Consider the following 18837-nt stretch of genomic DNA (forward strand, 5'->3'; position numbering starts at 1 on the left):
GATCACATGACCACAAGGATGTCATAAGCGTGAAGGGTGGTCGCAAGTCCCATTTCAGTGCCATTGAAATATCGGTCACTAAATGAACTGTTTTATGTCGAGGACTATCTGTATTTGGGGGAGCAATGTATGCGCGCCAACAGACCAATTCAACACAGACATTCACTCAGAAAATATTAATCTTAATGCCGCCAAACGTCAACACAAGCCCACCCTCTCCAGAGATAGGCGACAGTTCCCAGAATTCCCAACTATCCCGGCAGGAAAAGGGGTGGGATTTGGGAAGTGTGATCTCAATAACCCATCACAGAGAGGATCGCAAGTTAATCAAAAGCTGCCTCGAAGTTACAAAATCGTTCCGAAGTCCAAGATTTGGGGAAGGGGGAGGGGAAAGGGAATTATAGACATACAATTTCAACACAATGTGGCCCTGGCACAAAGTTGCCCCCGCTGCGGCATTGTTCGGTCCCCCTGCCGGCTGGGAACCTCGCAATCCCACAAAAGGGACCCGCACAACATTCCATGGGCGCAGAGAATCGTTCTGGACCATTCCGTATCGACAACCACAACTGCTAGAAACCGCAAAAAATAGCCCCAAAAACCAAGCAGAGACGCGTCTGTGCTCCCTTAGGTGAATCCTGCTCTTCAACACACCAACACAAACACACACACATACACACACACACACGAGTGGCCAAGGAGTTAAACAAACGAGCAGTGTCAGCACCCATGGGTCAAAGACCCACGCTACTCGATCCGACATTGGCCAAGGTCCAAGGGGAATCAAAGAGGGTGAGGCACACACGAACAGCGAGCCTATTGAAATGACAAAACAACGCAACCGCACGAGAGAAAGAGAGAGAGAGAATCAGTCGTCCGACACACCGACACACATTTGCTGTATAGGGAAGAAAAGAACGACAAGCTCCGTGTACACACACAGACACACATAGTGCCCTCGCTCCTCTGTTCACACGTCTCTCCCTCCCCACACGCAGACGGGTAGTAGGGACTTACCTCCTTGGCACACAAGGGGTGGATGTGAGAGGCGTGGCGCTGCCACACGGTCGGCAAAGTGTCCTCGCCAGAGTGTTTACTCCCGCCGCCGTGCCTCGACTAATGTGCAACCGGGACATACTAGGAGAATGTAACTTGTAACTCCTTTTCCGCTGGTGTGTCTTTCTCTCTCTCCTCCCCCCCCAACTTATCCTCCCCTCCACCAAGCCATGTGGGGTTCAGGGCTCCTGCCAAGTCAGTGGAGCGAGCGTGTGGGGTAAATTCCGGCCACAAGTGACTCAGTCTCTACCCTCCCCCGGAAAATTTGTCCTGGTTTAAAGGGCTAGAATGACTTCATTAGTCCTCCCGCCCTCCACAACCCCACAAGTCTACGTCCCTCCTCCTTCTCCTCCTCCACTTCTTCACTAGCCCTGCCTGTTTGCTCCGGTGGCGGCGTTTATGCTCCACTCAGCCTTTGTGAGAATTCTCAAGCAAAAGCAACTATAACGCAGTCGAACCTTCATGCTCCCGAGACCGCCGGCGGTGGGGAGTAACTACTACAAGCTCTGATGTGTAGATTTGAACCTCCTCGCACTACAGGTAGTCCTCAGCGTACGACCACAATTGAGCCCCAAAATGGTCTGCCGCTAATGGAGGCGGGTGCAGAGCGAGTTTGGACCTCCTGTCTTGCCACAGTGGCCAAGTGGATCGTGGCCGTCATCAAGTCCGCCGCACGGTTGTTCAAGGAATCTGGCTTCCTCCTGGACTTTTGCTCATCGGAAGGTCGCAAAAGGGGATGGCACAATCCCGGGACACTGCAACCATCACAGAAAGGAGTCAGAACTCTGAATTTGGACCATGTGACCACCAGGATGCGGAAAGGGTCATAAGTGTGAAAAACAAGTCGTTTATTTCTAGTGCTGTTGTAAGTTCGCATGGTCGCTGCACAAACGGTCATACGTTGAGGACTACCTCTATACAACTGGCATTTATTCTTTGGAAGACCGTTCTATGCGATCATGGCGAAGAGGACAATCACACAGGGACGCTCAGAAAATGCATGACCGCGCACCCTATAAGACCGAGCACTCGGTCCAAGGACGTCAACAACAAACACACCAGCGTTGTCACACTGTACATACCACCAAAAGGTCATTCGTGGCGGCTCCCCATGCATGGCGTACAGGGGTCTACACCATGTAACGGCACAACTGTGGAAGGGTCCCTCCTGTCCTGATACACACGCGCTCGAGTGGACTGACGGCAAAGCCCGGCTACCGTCCTTCTCTGGCATGTCCAGCCACGGCACAAGACCCCGACATCGTTTGTATCGCACGAACCCCATCTTCTCCATGCCAGGTCTCCCTTCCCCACCCATCCAGCTGCCAAGCGGGGCAAGGAAACAGCGGCAGCATTGCCAAAGCCGCCGTTGAAGCGATTGTAAAGGAAAGAGAACAAGAAAACAGAACTTGGCCACGCCAGCAAAAGAACGCCAGGATCGTGCCAGCTCCTGTCGGCGCGGTGGCAGCCCATGCTCACGTCATCAGATGGGTAACCGTTTCCCTGCTGATTCCAAACACATTTTCGGGGCAGCCTCAGCCCGCCGGCCAGCCTGGAGAAAATGCTCCAGACACCGTAGCTGTGCACCAAACAAAACCAAAGGGGGGGAGGGGCAGGGTGTGCGTTGTGTACACAAGAATCCTTGCTTGCTCAGCCTCACACAAGGCAAACAAATCTGAGTACAGAGTTCTACATTTCAGCGGCGTGCCTAGAAGCCTTCCGCAACCAACCGTCTCCCCACTACGACGAGACAAGTGTGTGCCGCTTGGTTGTTTGCAAACTCGGGGGAAGGCGGGCCCTCCCTCTCAGAGGGCGCTTTCCCATATGGCACTTTAGGACTACACCTCCCATCATCCACCCCCAGGAGGAGCCCCAGCACCTGTGCAGGATGCTGGACTACGGGTATCTCATCGAGACACTACAGTACAGTATACGTCGTCCTTTAACTACGGCCGCAGTGGAGCCCCCAAATTTCTGCCGTTGAGCCAGACACCTGTTAAACGAGCTGTGCCCCATTTTACGATCTTCCTCGTCGCCGTTGTTCAGTGAAACACTGCAGTGGTTACATCAACACCACGGCTGTTAAGTGAATCTGACTTCCCCATTGACTTTGTTTGTCAGATCATCGCAAAAGGGGGATCACGTGACTCCGGGACGCCGCAACTGTCATAAATATGAGTCGGTTGCCCAGTGTCTGAACATCAAATCCCATGATCGCGGGGATGCGGCAACGGTCATAAGTGTGAAAATGGTCGTAAGTCATGTTTTTGTCATTTCAAAGCGTCGCTGAGTGAACTATTGCAAATCGAGCAGTACCCGTTAAAAAAAACAGAAGATGCACATGGACTTCCAAAAGGAAAAATAACCCACGCGCACGGGTGTTTGGTCACTGTCATTCTGGGGTCCCTCCAGACCAGAGTGGCAGGACACAGTCACCAAAATTCTCATCTGTAGTATTGGCCAACTTTCAGCCAATCATAAGGAGTGCGAGCACAAAGAGAACGCACTTCCGGGGAGGATTATGGGGTACAAACGAGGCACCCCAAAGAAACTGGGCTTATCGGCTTCAGACGTCGGGCAGGAATGAAGGCAGCAAGGGGGTTAATTGTTTGTTCACTCCAACAAGGAGCCTTTTAAGGTCACAGTGACTGCTTGGGGAAGCATGTGAGTGAGTCACTAGCTCACTCCGCCGTCCTCGTCGTACTCTGTCCTCCTCCTCCTCCCTCCCGCAGCCCTTACGTAGTGGAGCCACCCTCCCCGTTGCGCTTCCCCCCCTCCCACCCACCAGGCCCAGCTGCTTCGCTGGCCGTGCGCCAGAGGGCGTGGAGAGCACTGGAGGAGTCCACGGCCGGCCCTCCGGTGGCGGATGAAGCGCAGAGCAGCAGCTGCGAGTGGAGCCTTTGTGTAAGATGCATTCCGGGAAAGAGAGAGACAAGAGAGAGAGAAAAGAGGGAGAGAGAGAAAGAGAAAGCGTGCTTTCGATGCGCAGGGAAAGTGCAGTGATGCACACGGCGGCGGCAGAGGGTTTGACCCACAAAAGGCTACGCCGAACAAAAGCCCTCGAGCCGCTTCCAGTTAAGCAACGAACGTTGCGCTTAGCTGTCAACATTTCCCAATTTCCATTTTGCAGAGGGAAATCTATTTGCCGGCGGCTCGCCGGAAAACCCGTTCTCCTTTGGCGAGGATCGACTTTCTTGTGCTTCCTTCGTTCCTCTCCCCTCCCAACAGCTGCCTCATGCGTGCAGTTCTGCGTGACACCCTCCACCCCTGAACAAACTTTCCCTGGGAGACGGGGTGGGGATTGGGGGGTGTCCTCGACTTACGGCCACAACTGGGAGCAGAATTTCCATGGCTGAGCCAGGCGGTTGATAAACGAGCTGGGCCTGATTTTGAGAACCTTTTTTTTGCCAGGGTTGTTAAGAGAATCACCGTGGTCATTAAGTGAATCAGGCGGTGGTTAAGCGAATCAGGTTTCCCCACCCCCCGCCCCACCCCTGTTCCGACTTTGCTTGTCGGACGCTGGCCGGGAAGGTTACAAATGATGATCAGAGGACGCTGCGATTGTTGTAAATACACGGCGTTTGCCAAGCGCCTGAATTTTGACTGTGGAGACGCTACGACGGTCGTAAGTGGGAGGACCAGTCACAAGTCATATTTTCAACACCGTTGTAATGTCGAAACATTTGCTAAATGAATGGGTGTGAGTCTAGGACTAAATTCCAGCCACGGATAGGATTTCGACTGGCAGCATCCATTACAGATATACTGTCTTCAACTTACAACAATTCATTTAGTGACCGTTCAAAGTTACACCACCATTGAAAAAGTTTTACACTTACGACCCTTGCACCATCTCCATGGTCACATCATCAAAAAAATCAGAGGTCGGCTTGGCAATTGACTCATATTTACAACAGGTTGTAAGTCAATGGGGAAGCTAGCAACCCTGTTATTCAATTAACGGCTGCATTGATTCACTGAACAAATATAGCAAAAAAGGTCATAAGATGTGGCAAAACTCACTTCACTATAGATGATCCTCATCTTACGACCACAATTGAGCCCAATGTTTATGTTATTAAATGAGACATCTGCTAAGCGAGTTTTACAACCTTTCTCGCCAGCCGTTAAGTGAATCCCTGCAGTTGTTTGACTAGTAACACGGTTATTAAGTGAATCTGGCTTCCCTGTGGACTTTGCTCGTCAGAAAGTCGCAAAAGAGGAATCGTGTGACCCCCCCAGGACGTTGCAACCGTCATAAATGCGAGTCTGTGGTCAAGCATCCGAATGTATATCATGTGGTCCTGGAGAGGCTACAACGGTCGTAAGTGTGAAAAACGATCCTAGGTTCCTTTTGTCAGTGCCATTGTAACTCTGATCACTAAACAAACTGTTATCGTAAGTCGAGGACTCCCTCCGTTTCGCTCAGTGAGAGCAATTTGCCACCATCAATCAAGGAACAACCTGTACTGTAGACTTAACCTATGTCTCGCTTAACAAAACAAACATTTTGGGTCCGTAACACGCCAGTTTATCGCGCCAACAACGGACACGCAAATGGGAAACACACCAGGAACACGGCGGCCCCTCCACACAGGGTCTTGCTTTGGCCACTCACCAGAGGAGGAACATGCTCCCCGCGCTGCTTTCTCATGGGCTGGGTTCCCCCCCACACCGGGCCCATGCGCCGTCTCGGGCCACAAGGCGTGGCTGGTGGGGGGGTACGGCTACTCTCCCGCCATGGTGCAGACGCCGACTCTGTAGGAAAAGAAGACAGCAAGCATTAGAGCAGTGATGGCTAATCTTTTTCTCCTTGTGTGCCAAAGGCGTGCGCACACGCATAAAGCAATGCGCATCCTCCTGCCACCCCGGGCAAGTGGGCATGATCCCCTGTGCCCCGTTTTGGACCTATTAGGCTTCCCAGAAGCCTCCTGGGACCACAAACGAACCATGGGGGGATGCCTCCCACCACCACCACCCCTGCGGCCCGTTTTGGGCCTACCAGGCCTCCCTGAAGCCTCCTGAAACCAAAAATGGGGCGCAGGAGGGGTGACGTTGCACCCCCCATGTCCCCCCACCTCCCCCCCAAGGGAAAGCCACTTATTTATGTTCACCTCTCTCCCTCCGGCCGTGTCCATCTGTTCCCTCCCACACGCCATGAATGTGGCGTTCCACATTCCTCGGCACTCACGCTCCGCCAAATCGGCCACTCTGCTGATTTGCAAAAGGATTCCCCCCCCCCCCAAAAAAAACCACAGAAAAGACAACCTCTGCCGAAAGAGACTCCGCAAACCTCGGAAGAGAGTGAGGGTGAGGGTCTCCCAGAATGGCACACGCTAGATTTAGTCTTCGACTTACGGCCGCAAACGAGCTCCCCATTTTTCTGTTGCTAGTCCCCATTTCGCGATCTTTCTTGTCACGGTTGTTAAGCGAATTGCTTCGGTTGTTCACGACATGGTTGTTAAGTGAATATGGTTTCCCCCTTGATTTGGCGGAAGGTCGCAGTGACCCCAAGATGCTGCAACCGTCCTAAGTACCTGCCAGTTGCCAAGCGTTCAAAATTTTGATCACATGACCGCGATCAACGACCCCGTTTTCTCATATTTCTTGTCGCGGTTGTTAAGCAAGTCACTTCGGTTGTTCATAACATGGTTGCTAAGTGAATCCGGCATCCCCCTTGACTTGGCTTGTCGCAAAAGGGGATTGTGTGATGCACACACCCAGCGACCGTCATAAATAGGAGTCCGTTGCCAAGCCTTTGAAATTTGATCATGCGACATGGAAGTTGTTGCAATGGTTGTAAGCGTGAAAAATGCTGCCGTTGTAACCTTGAACTGTCACTAAATGTAAATTGGGGATTACCCCTACCATAATGAAAATCCCTGGATCCGAGGGGGAGGAGGAGGACGACTCTGGCAAGGGACCCCAGGAAGACCCTGACGACTTGGCTCAGTTGTCCAAGCAGTCCTCAACTTATAGCCGTTCCCTTTTAGTGACCGTTCAAAATTACAACGGCGCCGAAGAAAGTAACTCAGGACCGTTTTCACACTGACAACCGTTGCAGCATCCAAATACAGACGCCTAGCCTCTGACTCGTATTTATGACAGTTTGCAGGGTCCCGGGGTCACGCAATCCCCTTTTGCGACCGTCTGTTAAGTCAAAGTCTACAAGGAGGTCAGCTTCACTTAACAACCGCGGCAAGAACGGTCGCCAAATCGGGCCAACCTCAACAACAGTCTCTGCGTAGCGGTGGACGTTCTTGTTTCGATTGCGGCCCTACGTCGAGCAGTACCAGTACTGAACGCTTCATCCCCTCGCTCGGCGGAGTGGTGGCCGGAGTGGAACAGTAGAAGACATGCCCCAGGGGACTCCATAACCCAGCCTTCCCGGTTCGCATGGAACTTTCCTGGGCCTGAAGAGAAAAAATAAAGGCCGCAGGACATTCTACCTCCTCCGACGTGGTCCGGGCCTGGCCTGTCTCAGGTGGTTGCTCCCTCTGGGCAACACAACTGCCCACAAACCAACACCCACAGCAACCTTGTGACCTCCCTTGTCCTCTGCCCCGAACCTACTTAGTCACAAAGTCTCACAACATGATGGGGAGGGGGGAGGGGGGAAGGATCAGAGTACAAACCCGCTGGGGCCCAGCCCAATGGCACCAAACATCAGACAGCAGGACTCAGGTACGACGACCTGGGGCGGCCGCTGGGATGACGCAATCAATATTTTTTGTATCTGTATCGTCGTGTTCTATACTGCACGCCTGGGGGGGTGAGCTCCACCGCCATGCGTCTGCACATGGATTGCGACTAAGCCTGTGGGGCGAACCAAGACGTAATGGCCACATTTGGGAAATGGGGAGATGTCTGCAGAGGGTGGTCGAGAAAGTCAAAAGAACAGAATATTCGTAGATCAGGGTTGAACGGTGGAGTCCCTGGGGGTCTCTGAGCTTGTTTGTTTCCTTGCAGACATATCCTGACCCAACTAGGTAATATCATCAATGCTAGAAGGGAGTGGGGTTTACGAGGAGGAAGAGGAGGAGGGGGGGAGGAGGGGGAGGATGAGGAGGAGGACGAGGACGACAAGGACGACGACTATGGGGTCCTTGGTGGTCTCAGAGCTTGGCTGTTTTCTTACAGACATTTCATGACCCAACTAGGGAACATCATCAGTGCTAGAAGGGAGTTGTGTTCGTGGAGGAAGGAGGAGGACGGCGACGACTGTGGGGTCCTTGGTGGTCTGTGAGTTTGGCTGTTTCCCTGCAGACGTTTCCTGACCCAACTAGATAATATCATCAATGCTAGAAGGGAGTGGGGTTTGTGAGGAGGAGGAGGAGGAGGAGGACAAGGAGGAGGAGGAGGAGGAGAACGACTGTGGGAACAGTGAGAACACTCTGATCTCAGTGGTTTTCTTGCAGACGTTTCCTGACTCAACTAGATAATATCATCAGTGCTAGAAGGGAGTGGGGTTTGCAAGGAGGAAGAGGAGAACGAGGAGAACAAGGAGGAGGAGGACGACTGTGGGAACAGTGGTACTCTCTGATCTTGGTGGTTTTCTTGCAGACGTTTCATGACCCAACTAGGTAACATCATCAGTGCTAGAAGGGAGTGAAGGTTGCTTGGGGAGTTCGCATACTCCACACTCGCTAGCACTGATGATGATCTCTAGCTGGGCCATGAAACGTCCGCAAGACCAAAACAACTAAGCTCAGATAGCGCCTGGGACCTGAAGTACGTCAAGATGTTGGCCGCAACGATTCAAACTATTTTTTTTTTAACGTGGGTCAGACACACAAACTCGGGTACCCCCAAGCCCGCCGTGCTCCCGTCCTCTCAGCTTCGGCCTCAGTTGGGAGCGAAGCAGATGGCCTGAGGCGCTTCTTCAGCCCCGGGCCCACAAAGGAGACCTTCAGCGGGGAAAATGAGGCGTAGTAGCGGATGGCATCTCTGGCCTGGAGAGGATAAAGGCCAGCCTGTGTCCGGACAATAACACAGCACAGCCTCCCCGTGTAAACCCCGACGGAAATGTTTGGCGTGCGCGGGAAGCAAGGTCGCAAGTACAGGGCAGTCCTCGACTTACGACCGGGGGTGATATTCAGTTACCTTCCTTCCCGGTTCACAAATGAACGCTCGCTCCCTTCACACACACCTTGTCCGCGCAGGCGCGAACAGGCAAAATACCACTTCTGCTTACGACCACAATGGAGCCTCAAACTCCGGTTGCTAAGCGAAACATTGGCGAAGGGAATTTCGCCCGGTTTTACAACCTTTCTCACCACTGTCGTTAAGGAGATCGCTGCCGTCCCTTAAATTAGCGACGCGGTTGTTCAGGGAATCCGTCTTTCCCCATGGACTTTGCTCGTCGGAAGGTTGCAAAGAGGGATTGCGTGATACGGATCCTCTCCCAGGACAGCGTCACCGTCATAAATGTGTGTCGGTTGCCAAGCGTTCGAGTGCTGATCACGGGCCTGTTTGCAAAGGTCATACAGTGTGAACAAAGGTCCAAAACCGCTTTTTTCGGTGCCATTGTAACTTCCAATGGTCACTAAATGAATGGTCGTAAGTCGAGGATGTATTTTTTTTAAAAAAAATCAAACCACACGCCCAAGAGTTTGGGATTGGTATCATCTTACATCCATCCAAAGAAAACTTTTAAGCCCTTTGAAGAAGAGATCAGACAGATATTTGTCTGAATCGATGCAGCGTTTCCTGCCTGAGCAGTGGGGTTGGGCTAGATGACCTCCAGGACCCCTTCCGACTCTTGTTATTCTGCTAAACGGACTTGAATCGTAGAGAGCCACCCAATTAAAATATCTACTTTTTAAAAAACATCATGCATCTCATCTTTGCCTTCGAATACGTCACCAGTGCCCAAAACGCTTCAAAATGGGTGGGAATTCTTTTGTCCATGAAGCCCCCTACCCTTTTAAGGAAAACCTAACCTTTTGGGGGGGGGACAGAAATATAACCCTTGGGGGGGCTTTAGCACTTTCGAACACAAGCTTCCCCTGGACAGGGTGGATGAGGAAATTCGCTGACGCATGGACTCCGCCAATGTGCCAGCTGCCTTGGTGATGCAACCTGGCGCAATAGGTTGCGTCTCGTGATGTAACTGCTTCCAGCTGATCGGACCCAGGGGTCTCTGTGCGGTATTTCGGGACGAGCCCCCCCCTTGAGGACGGCCACCTATGCTGACCTGGGTTAATTAGCTCAGATTAATTCTCTCTTCGTTTAGTTTAGCGGTGGGGTACGTGCTCCCTTGCGCTAAAAGATGTTGAGATACTAGAAAGAGTGCGGAGAAGAGCAACGAAGATGATTAGAGGCCTGGAGACGAAAGCATACGAGGAACGGTCGTAGGAATGGGGCACGTCTAATCTAGTGAAAAGAAGGACCAGCGGGGGACGCGATAGCCCCGTTCCAATATTTGAGGGGCTGCCCCAAAGAAGAGGGCGGGGAGGGGGTTTCCACCTATTCTCCAAAGCACCTGAAGGCAGGACAAGAAGCAACGTTTCAGGAGAGAAGCAATCTGGAATTGCTTCAGGAATTTCCCGACAGTGAGGGCAATTCACCGGTGGAACAGCTTGCCACTGCAAGTTGTAGGCGCTCCAATACAGGAGGCTTTCAAGAAGAGACTGTGGGTTCTGGATCCCGTCGCAATCGGTACGCTGCGCACGGGACCGGGCGTCCTAATCGGGCAAGCGCGCTGCACACGCCTGTGCACGCCGCTGCCCTGCGACACCCAGCTGCTCGCCGGAGGTCGCCCAGGCACTGCACAATTGGTGGGCATTTGGCCGGCCGCGTTATAAACAGCTATGGAACGCGGGCGGGCGGCGGGCCAAACGAGCGGTGGCTACTGCTCCCGGCTTCTACCGGTACAGCCGTACTGCGCGGAACCCACCACTGATACAGGGTCTCCTGCTTGAGCAGGGGGTTGGACTAGAAGATCTCCAAAGTCTCTTCCAACTCCATTATTCTGTTAGGTTCAGGCGAACCAGTAGCTCTGACAATCAGCTCGGAGTAAACCGGTTCCCACCGACGAGCAAGTGGGCGCGGCCAGCCACCACTGTGCTTTACTTACCTATATCTTCTCAGCTGCACCTCAGCTCTTTCCCTCCCCAGCAGTAATACGGCAGGTCAGTTTTCTCCAAACCGCTAAGTGCGCGATCACCGAATCGGTTGTTAAACCGGTAGGATCCCACCCCTGGGGGACACGATAGCTGCCTTCCAATATTTGAGGGGCTGCCCCCCAAAAGAGGGGGAGGGGTCAAATTATTCTCCAAAGCCCCCGAAGGCAGGGGAGGAAGCAATGGATGGAAACTAATCGAGGAGAGAAGCAACCTGGAATTCAAGAGAAACTTCCGAACAGTAAAGAACAGTTAACCGGTGGAACTGTTTGCCACCAGAAGTTGTGGTTGCTCCATCACAGGAGGCTTTTAAGAAGACAGACAGAGATTTGTCTGAAATAGTATAGGGCAGTGATGGCGAACCTTTTTTGGCTCGCGTGCCACAAGTGGGGGGAGCGCAGGGGGGTCGAGTGCGGGCGTGCCGCACCCATAATGCAATGTGCGACCCCCCAGTGCGCATGCGCGCACAACGGGCAACCCCCCCATTTTTTATTTTTTTTTTGCCCTCCCCAGGCTCCAGGGGCTTTATAGGAGCCAGGGGAGGGCGAAAAGAGCCTCCCCCGACTCCCCGGAGGCCCTCCGGAGGCTTCAGGGACTGTCCGGAGGCTTCCCTGAAGCCTTCGGAGCGCTTAAAACCACCCTCCGAGCAAACCGGAAGTGACTTCCGGTTTGCTCGGAGGGTGGTTTTAAGCGCTCCGAAGGCATCAGGGACGGTCCCTGAAGCCTCCGGGGGGGGGGGGGGGGGCTCTTTTCGCCCTTCCCAGGCTCCTATAAAGCCTCTGGAGCCTGGGAAAGGGGAAAAATAGCTTTTAAAAAGGTGAACTCAGCAGCCAGTGCGCGCCTCGCTCGTGCCATAGGTTCGCCATCACGGGTATAGGGTTTCCTGCCTAAGCAGGGGGTTGGACTAGAAGACCTCCAAGGTCCCTTCCCACTCCTTTTGGGGGTGTTAGCCAGCTCACTACTGGTAATCCCATGGCCGTTGATCACATGATCCCCGTTTACGACCTTCTGACCAGCAAAGTCAACAGGGAAAACTGGATTCACTTAACAACAGCGTTATTCATTTAACAACTGCAGCGATTCTCTTTAACAACCATGGCCAAAAAGGTCATAAAATGGAGCAACGCTCATTTCAGAACAGGTCTGGCTCAGCGACGGAAATTTCGGGGTGCAATTTTGGTCATAAATGGAGGACTCCCTGTATTTTGCAGGCTCCCTTCAACTAACGCGTCACAGCAGCCCCGATTTGAAAACCACCCGTTTAGAGACCGTTCCAAGCAGCTCTCAATTTGAAACCATTCATTTAGTGACCATTCCAAGTTACGACGGCACTGGGGGGGGAACAAAACATGACTCACGACCCGGTCCTCGCAGTTATGACCGTCACAGGTTCCAAGATTGGACGCTTGTCAACCGGCACGTATTTACGACGATGGCGGACTTCATTCCCCACCCACCGCCGGTCATGTGATCGTCCGCTGCCCCCTTCCAATTAGCAAAGTCTAAGGACAGGTGATTGGCTGATCAACCGGGGGATCCGTTTAGCCAAATTAAACACTTGTAAGATTTGGGGCTTTACGACCGTCTTGCTTAGCAATGGAAACCATGGTTGTAAGTCGAGGACTGCAAGAATCCACAGAACATCTGACGGAATAAAAATAGTCACTAAGGGAGTATTTCTCCACCGGGGCCCCTTGAAGGTGGGTGGACTTCAACTCCCAGAATTCTCCACCTAGCGTGCTTTAAAATGGAGACATTTCTGAGGAATTCTGGGAGTTGAAGTCCACCCATCTGAAGACACTCTGACTGTGGAATTCTGGGAGTTGGAGTCCACCCATCTGAAGACACTCTGACTGTGGAATTCTGGGAGTGGAAGCCCACCCCTCTTAAAGCAAGCTGGCTGGGGAATTCTGGGAGTGGAAGCCCACCCCTCTTAAAGCAAGCTGGCTGGGGAATTCTGGGAGTGGAAGCCCACCCCTCTTAAAGCAAGCTGGCTGGGGAATTCTGGGAATGGAAGCCAAACTTGACGATCACTGCTCTACGACGGTCACAAAACAGATGGAAAAACACCTTTTGGGCTGGGAGGGCTTGCAGGAACCCAACTCAGGTGTAGGAACAGGTACTTCACCTACGGTTTGACCTGCCGTCCCAGGGTTCAAGCCTGCAACCTCTGCACATCCATCGTTTCGCTTTCGGCACTGCCAAGCCCGGGGACCGACGTTATTCAAGTCGGTCTAGTTTTTCCTGTTATCTTCCTCCCTGCATGGAAAAATGAACACTCTGGCTCAGGGACTCCCATGGAGTCCTCAATTTACGACCGAAAGCGAACCCAACGTTTCTCCTGCTAAGGGGAATGTCCGTTCAATGAATGTTACCTCCTGGCTTCCTACCGTCGTTAAATGAATCGCAGCTGCCGTGAAGCTCGCAACGCGGTCGTTAAAGAAATCTGATGCCCCCCCTGGACTTTGCTTATAAAGTGGTCATAAAAGGGGATGATGTGATTCCCAGAGACACCGCGTCCGTCATAAAGGTGAGAATTTTGATCCTGTGACCGTTGGAAGTCCACGCATCTTCAAGCCACCAAGTTTGAGACACGTGACTACAAGCTGTCCTCGACTTACGACAGCTCGCTTAGGGACCGTTCGACGTTCCAATGGGACCGATAAAAGTGACTTGCGACCATTTTTCACACTTATGAGCGTTGCAGCCTCTCCACGGTCAAAATTCAGACGCTTGGCAGCTGACTCATACTTACGACGGTCGCAGTGTCCCGGGGGGGCGGGCAATCCTCTTTTGCGACCTTCTGAGGAGCAAAATCAACAAGGAAGCCAAATTCACTTAACGACCTTGTGACTAACTTAGTAACTGAAGTGATTCACTTAACAACCGTGGCAGAAAAAGGTCCTAAATTGGGGGAGGAAAACCTCACTTATCAATAGGTCTCATTTAGCAACAGAAATGTTGGACTCCTTTGCGGTCGTAAGTCGAGGACTCCCTGTGTTTCTCTACTTGAACTAAGCAGAGTTATCAGATTTCATTTAAGGGCACAAGCAATTGTAATCCTCCTTACAGGGATTCATTTAGCGACTGTTCAAAGTTCCATAGCACTGAGAACAGAAATTAACAACTGATCCTCGCACTTACAACACACACACACAAGATCATGTGATCAAAATGACATGATTGACAACTGTCATATATGTATGACGAGCGCATCAAACTGGCGTCACATGACGATCACCGGTGAACTTCCCAGCCAGCTTCCGCTGAGCACTGTTTCGCTTAGTGACGGCAAGATTTCCTTCACAACTGCAGTTATTCGCTTAAACAACTGTGACAAGAAAAAGGGATAGATATATAGGTAGTCCTTGACTTATAACGGTTCACTTAGAGACCGTTCGAAGTGACAACACCCCCCAAAAGCGACTTACGGCCATTTTTCACACTTACGACCATTACACCTTCCCCATGGTCACGTGACTTACAACTGAATCATACTTATGACAGTTGCGGTGTCCCGGGGTCAGGCGATCCCCCTTTGCGACCTTCTGATGAGCAAAGTCCCCGGGGAGGCCGGATTCACTTAACAACCAGGTTGCTCATTTAACAGGCGGTGCTTCGTTTTAACCAACGTGGCAAGGAAAGTCGTAAAACGGGACCAAGCTCACTGAACAAATGTCTCCCTTAACAACGTAAATCGTGAACTCGATTATGGTCATAAGTCGAGAACGGCCTGCATCGGATGCAATTCATTTAACAGCCACCCAGAAATTTCGGTCTCTATTCCTGACGTAAATTGAGGACTGCCTATAGAATAGATCCCATCGTGCGCTCATGATGTCCTGGACTCCAAAGCCCATCTACCATAGCAAAATCTGGGATAAGGGGAGAGCTAGAAAGATAATCCCCGATTTACGACAGTTCACTCAGCGACCGAAGTTACGACATCACTGAAAACCAGCGACTTACACCTGTTTTTCACACTGACGACTGCACACCCGCCGTGGTCACTTGATCCAAACCCCCGGCAACTGACTCGCATTTATGACGGCTGCAGCATCCCGGTGTGTGTGTGTGTGTCACACACAATCCCCTTTTGCGACGAGCAACACCAATGGGGAGTTGCTAACATAACCACAACTTCAAGGATTAGCAACTCACAGCCAGAAAGGTGGGGCAAAACTGTCTCGCTTAGCGGCGGAAACGTGGGCTCAATCGCGGTTGTAAATTGAGGACGGGTAGTGCTGAGGAGAAGTGTCTGAATCTATTGGGATTTTTCCTAGACAGGCTGATCCGATACGGAAAGGGGGAGAAATATACGGATTTCGTGAGAAATTCAGCTCCCAGAATCCCCCTGGGAGACCCCCATTCTCTCCAGCACAGCTCTCGGGGGGGGGGACAAAACCCCCCAGGGAGTGGGAGGGGGGAGATAACGGGCTGAATCCGTAAGGAGGACGAGAAGTCAGCTGGAGGGAACCACAGCTAGTTCTCGACTTACGAACGTTTGCTTAGCAACTCGTCGAAATTACAACAAATTGATTTACAACCCGGCCTCGCACTTACAAACACATGCTCAACGTTGGGCGACTGGCTTGTACTTACAACGGTCGTCACCATGGACGACCTTCCGACAAGCAGAGTCAACGGGGGAATGCCGGATTTGCTTAACAACCATGCTATTCATTCAACAGCTGAAAAGCAATTCGCTTAACACTCGTAATCCCCCTGCACCCGAACAAAGATCGTAAAACTGGACGCGACTCGACAACCGTCTTGCTTAATCACGGAAATTCTGGTCTCCACTCTGGTCGTTAAGGCGAGGACCACCTAAAAAGCACGCTTCAACAAGCTTCCTAACTTACGACTCTGGTCGTAAGTCAAGGACCACCTAAAAAGTTGTCGGGCTTCTCCTTACGGGGTAACGGGGGGACCACCGAGGCATAGATAGTCCCTGACTTACAAAAGTTCGCTTAGTGGCTGTTCAAAGTTACGACGACACCGAAAAAAACTTTTCACACAACCGTTGCAACAACCCCGTGCGACTTACATTCGAACTCGCTTGACAACGGATTTACGTTTATGGCGGTCGCAGTGTCCCGGTCGGTGTGTGTCTGGTGTGTGTCTGTGTGTGTGTGTGTGTGAGTGAGAGAGAGTGAGAGAGAGAGAGAGAGAGAGAGAGATGTGATTCCCTTTTGCGACCTCCGGACGAGCAAAACCCAATTGGCTTAACAACCGGGTGACTCGTTTAACAACAGCACCGAACAAACACGGCGAGGAAAGTCGTAAAACGGGAGCAAAAAAAAAACCTGACGGAACAACTCTCTCCCTACGCAATCTCAACCGTTGGGCTCAAATTTCGGTCGTAAGGTCGAGGACTACCTGCAATTAGCTGGTAGTCCTCGACCTCCCGACCACAATTTCTATGGGAACTGACCCATAGAAAGACCCACAGAGAAAGTCCCCGGAGAGAAAACACACAGCCGTGGGCACACTTGCCTCCTGCCAGCGTGAAGGGATTGGGGGGGGCAGACAGTTAAAAATGAGCTGCTTGGGTGGGTATACACACAAACACACACACACAAAGCACACAAGAGCAGTCATCTGAAGCCGTTTCCACCACCACCCGCCTCCCTCTCGCTCCCCTTCCCGGAAACAGCAGCAACCACAGACTACCCCCCCCCGCCCCACGAGCACGTGACTCAAACCTCCCTCTGACAAGACAAAGCGATTAAAACACGCAAACGCAAATAAAATCATATACTTGGGGAGGGGGCTATTTAAAAACTCATGGGGGGGGGGGAGGGAAGCCCAGAGATCTGTGGGAGGGAGAGGGGGCTCATCGTATTGGTGACATGGGTGTGCGAAAGAAAGCATGCCACGCAAGCCGCGCCGGGCACTTAACGCCGAACGTGGAAGAAAGTTAGAAAAGTGAAATTTAAAGTGAAAAGTGAAATCTTTTTATTTTATTTGGGGTATTTTGGGCCAAACTTTGCTATTTGGAAAGATTTGTGCAGCCTCAGGAATGTGTGTGTGTGTGTGTGTGTGTGTGTGTGTGTGTGTGTGTATTTGTGACTCCTGCCTAATATGTAACACAGCCCAGGTTGAAATCCCAGCAAGGGTATGGCTAGCTGATGAGAGCTAAATAGCTTGAAATAGATCTATACTAGTCTCCCTTTATTTATTTATCAGCACAAATACAACACATTATGTATGTATGTATGTATGTATGTATGTATGTATGTATGTATGTATGTATATATAGGTATATATATAGGTATATATATATATAGGTTGTCCTTGATTTATGACTTGAGTCCTCAATTTATGACCTGAAGTGAGTCAGACATTTGTCAAGTGAATTTTGGTCTCCTTTTACGACCGAGCTTGCAGCTCTGGGTAAGTAAATCCCTGCCACCGCTGAAGTAAACGACGTGGTCATTAAGCGAATCCAGCTTCCCCGTGTTTGACTTTGCTCGTCGGAAGGTCGCAAAAAGGGATCACTGCGACTGTTGTAAATAGGAGAAAGTTGCCGAGCGGACGAAATGTTGATCACGCGATCGCGCTGTGTGTGGGGGGGTGGGGGTGGGGGTGTTGTAACGGTCATAAGTGTGAAAAACAGCTGCAAGGCGCTTTTTTTCCCATTGAGCAGTCACCAAACAAACTGTTTTAAACCGAGGATTGTCTGTTATGTGATTTACAATGTTTAAATACACACACACACAAACACACTTTTAGACAAAATACAAATATCTGAGTTATTTTAATATACTAGTATATACATTCCCTGGACATGATATATAATACCAAGGTATTATTATGCAGAATGACAAGAGCTATTTAAGCAAAGTAGGAAAGGACAAGTATGAAAATATGATCCCTAACCCTAAAACTCTAAACCTAACTCTAGCCCAAGTCCTAACTCTAACCCTAATCCTAACTATAACCCTAACCCTAATTCTAATTCTCTCTAATACTAACCCTAACCCTAACTCTAACTCTAACCCCAACCTTAACCCTAATCCAAGACCTTTTTGTGACCTCATGCCACAAAAAGCCTCAAAAAGCCTGAAAAAAGGTCTGAAAAAGCATCAAAAACGGCCTGAAAAACGCCTCAAAAACGGGCCACAAAAAGCCTCAAAAACAGGCCGAAAACGCCTCAAAACGGCCTGAAAAACGCCTCAAAAGGGGGCACAAAAAGCCTCAAAAATGGCCTGAAAAAAGCCTCAAAAACGGCCTGAAAAAAGCCTCAAAATGGCCTGAAAAGCGCCTCAAAAAGGGGGCACACAAAGCCTCAAAAACAGGCCAAAAAGCCTCAAAAATGGCCTGAAAAAAGCCTCAAAAACGGCCTGAAAAAAGCCTCAAAATGGCCTGAAAAGCGCCTCAAAAAGGGGGCACACAAAGCCTCAGAAACAGGCCAAAAAGCCTCAAAAATGGGCCGCAAAAAGCCTCAAAAATGACCTCAAAAAAGCCTTGAAACAGAGTGGGAAAAGCCCCCAAAACGGACTGAAATTGCGTCGTGCGGAGGCCAAAAACCTCCTTTTTGTTGTTTCCCTCTTCCAAATTTAGGTGCGTCTTATAGTCAGGTGCGTTTTATAATCTGAAAAATACGGTATATGTATATATACGCACACACACATATTATACACACACGTTACAC

General features: G+C 51.0%; 2 protein-coding genes across 3 annotated transcripts in view; both read right to left on the bottom strand.

The window, feature by feature from the left end:
• LOC309400320 (lysine-specific demethylase 6B-like) overlaps nucleotides 1-550 on the bottom strand; it is a gene marked incomplete at its 5' end in the record, with an annotated part of 35155 nt that extends 34605 nt beyond the window's left edge. Inside the window, one exon of the mRNA XM_081968733.1 lies at nucleotides 411-550. Within this exon, the coding sequence (XP_081824859.1) occupies nucleotides 411-550 (140 nt within the window). The remainder of the gene's footprint in view (nucleotides 1-410) is intronic.
• A 3281-nt stretch (nucleotides 551-3831) lies between these two features.
• Nucleotides 3832-18837, bottom strand: part of LOC309400743 (uncharacterized protein) — a 38274-nt gene continuing 23268 nt past the window's right edge. For both annotated transcript variants that reach the window (XR_014176706.1, XM_081969379.1), the window contains one exon: nucleotides 3832-5814. Coding sequence is in view for 1 of the 2 variants with exons in the window: in XM_081969379.1 (XP_081825505.1) it covers nucleotides 5588-5814 (227 nt within the window). In the remaining variant the exon portion in view is untranslated. The remainder of the gene's footprint in view (nucleotides 5815-18837) is intronic.

This window comes from Natrix helvetica (assembly GCF_964273705.1).
Source record: "Natrix helvetica genome assembly, chromosome: W".
Lineage (NCBI taxonomy): Eukaryota > Metazoa > Chordata > Lepidosauria > Squamata > Natricidae > Natrix > Natrix helvetica.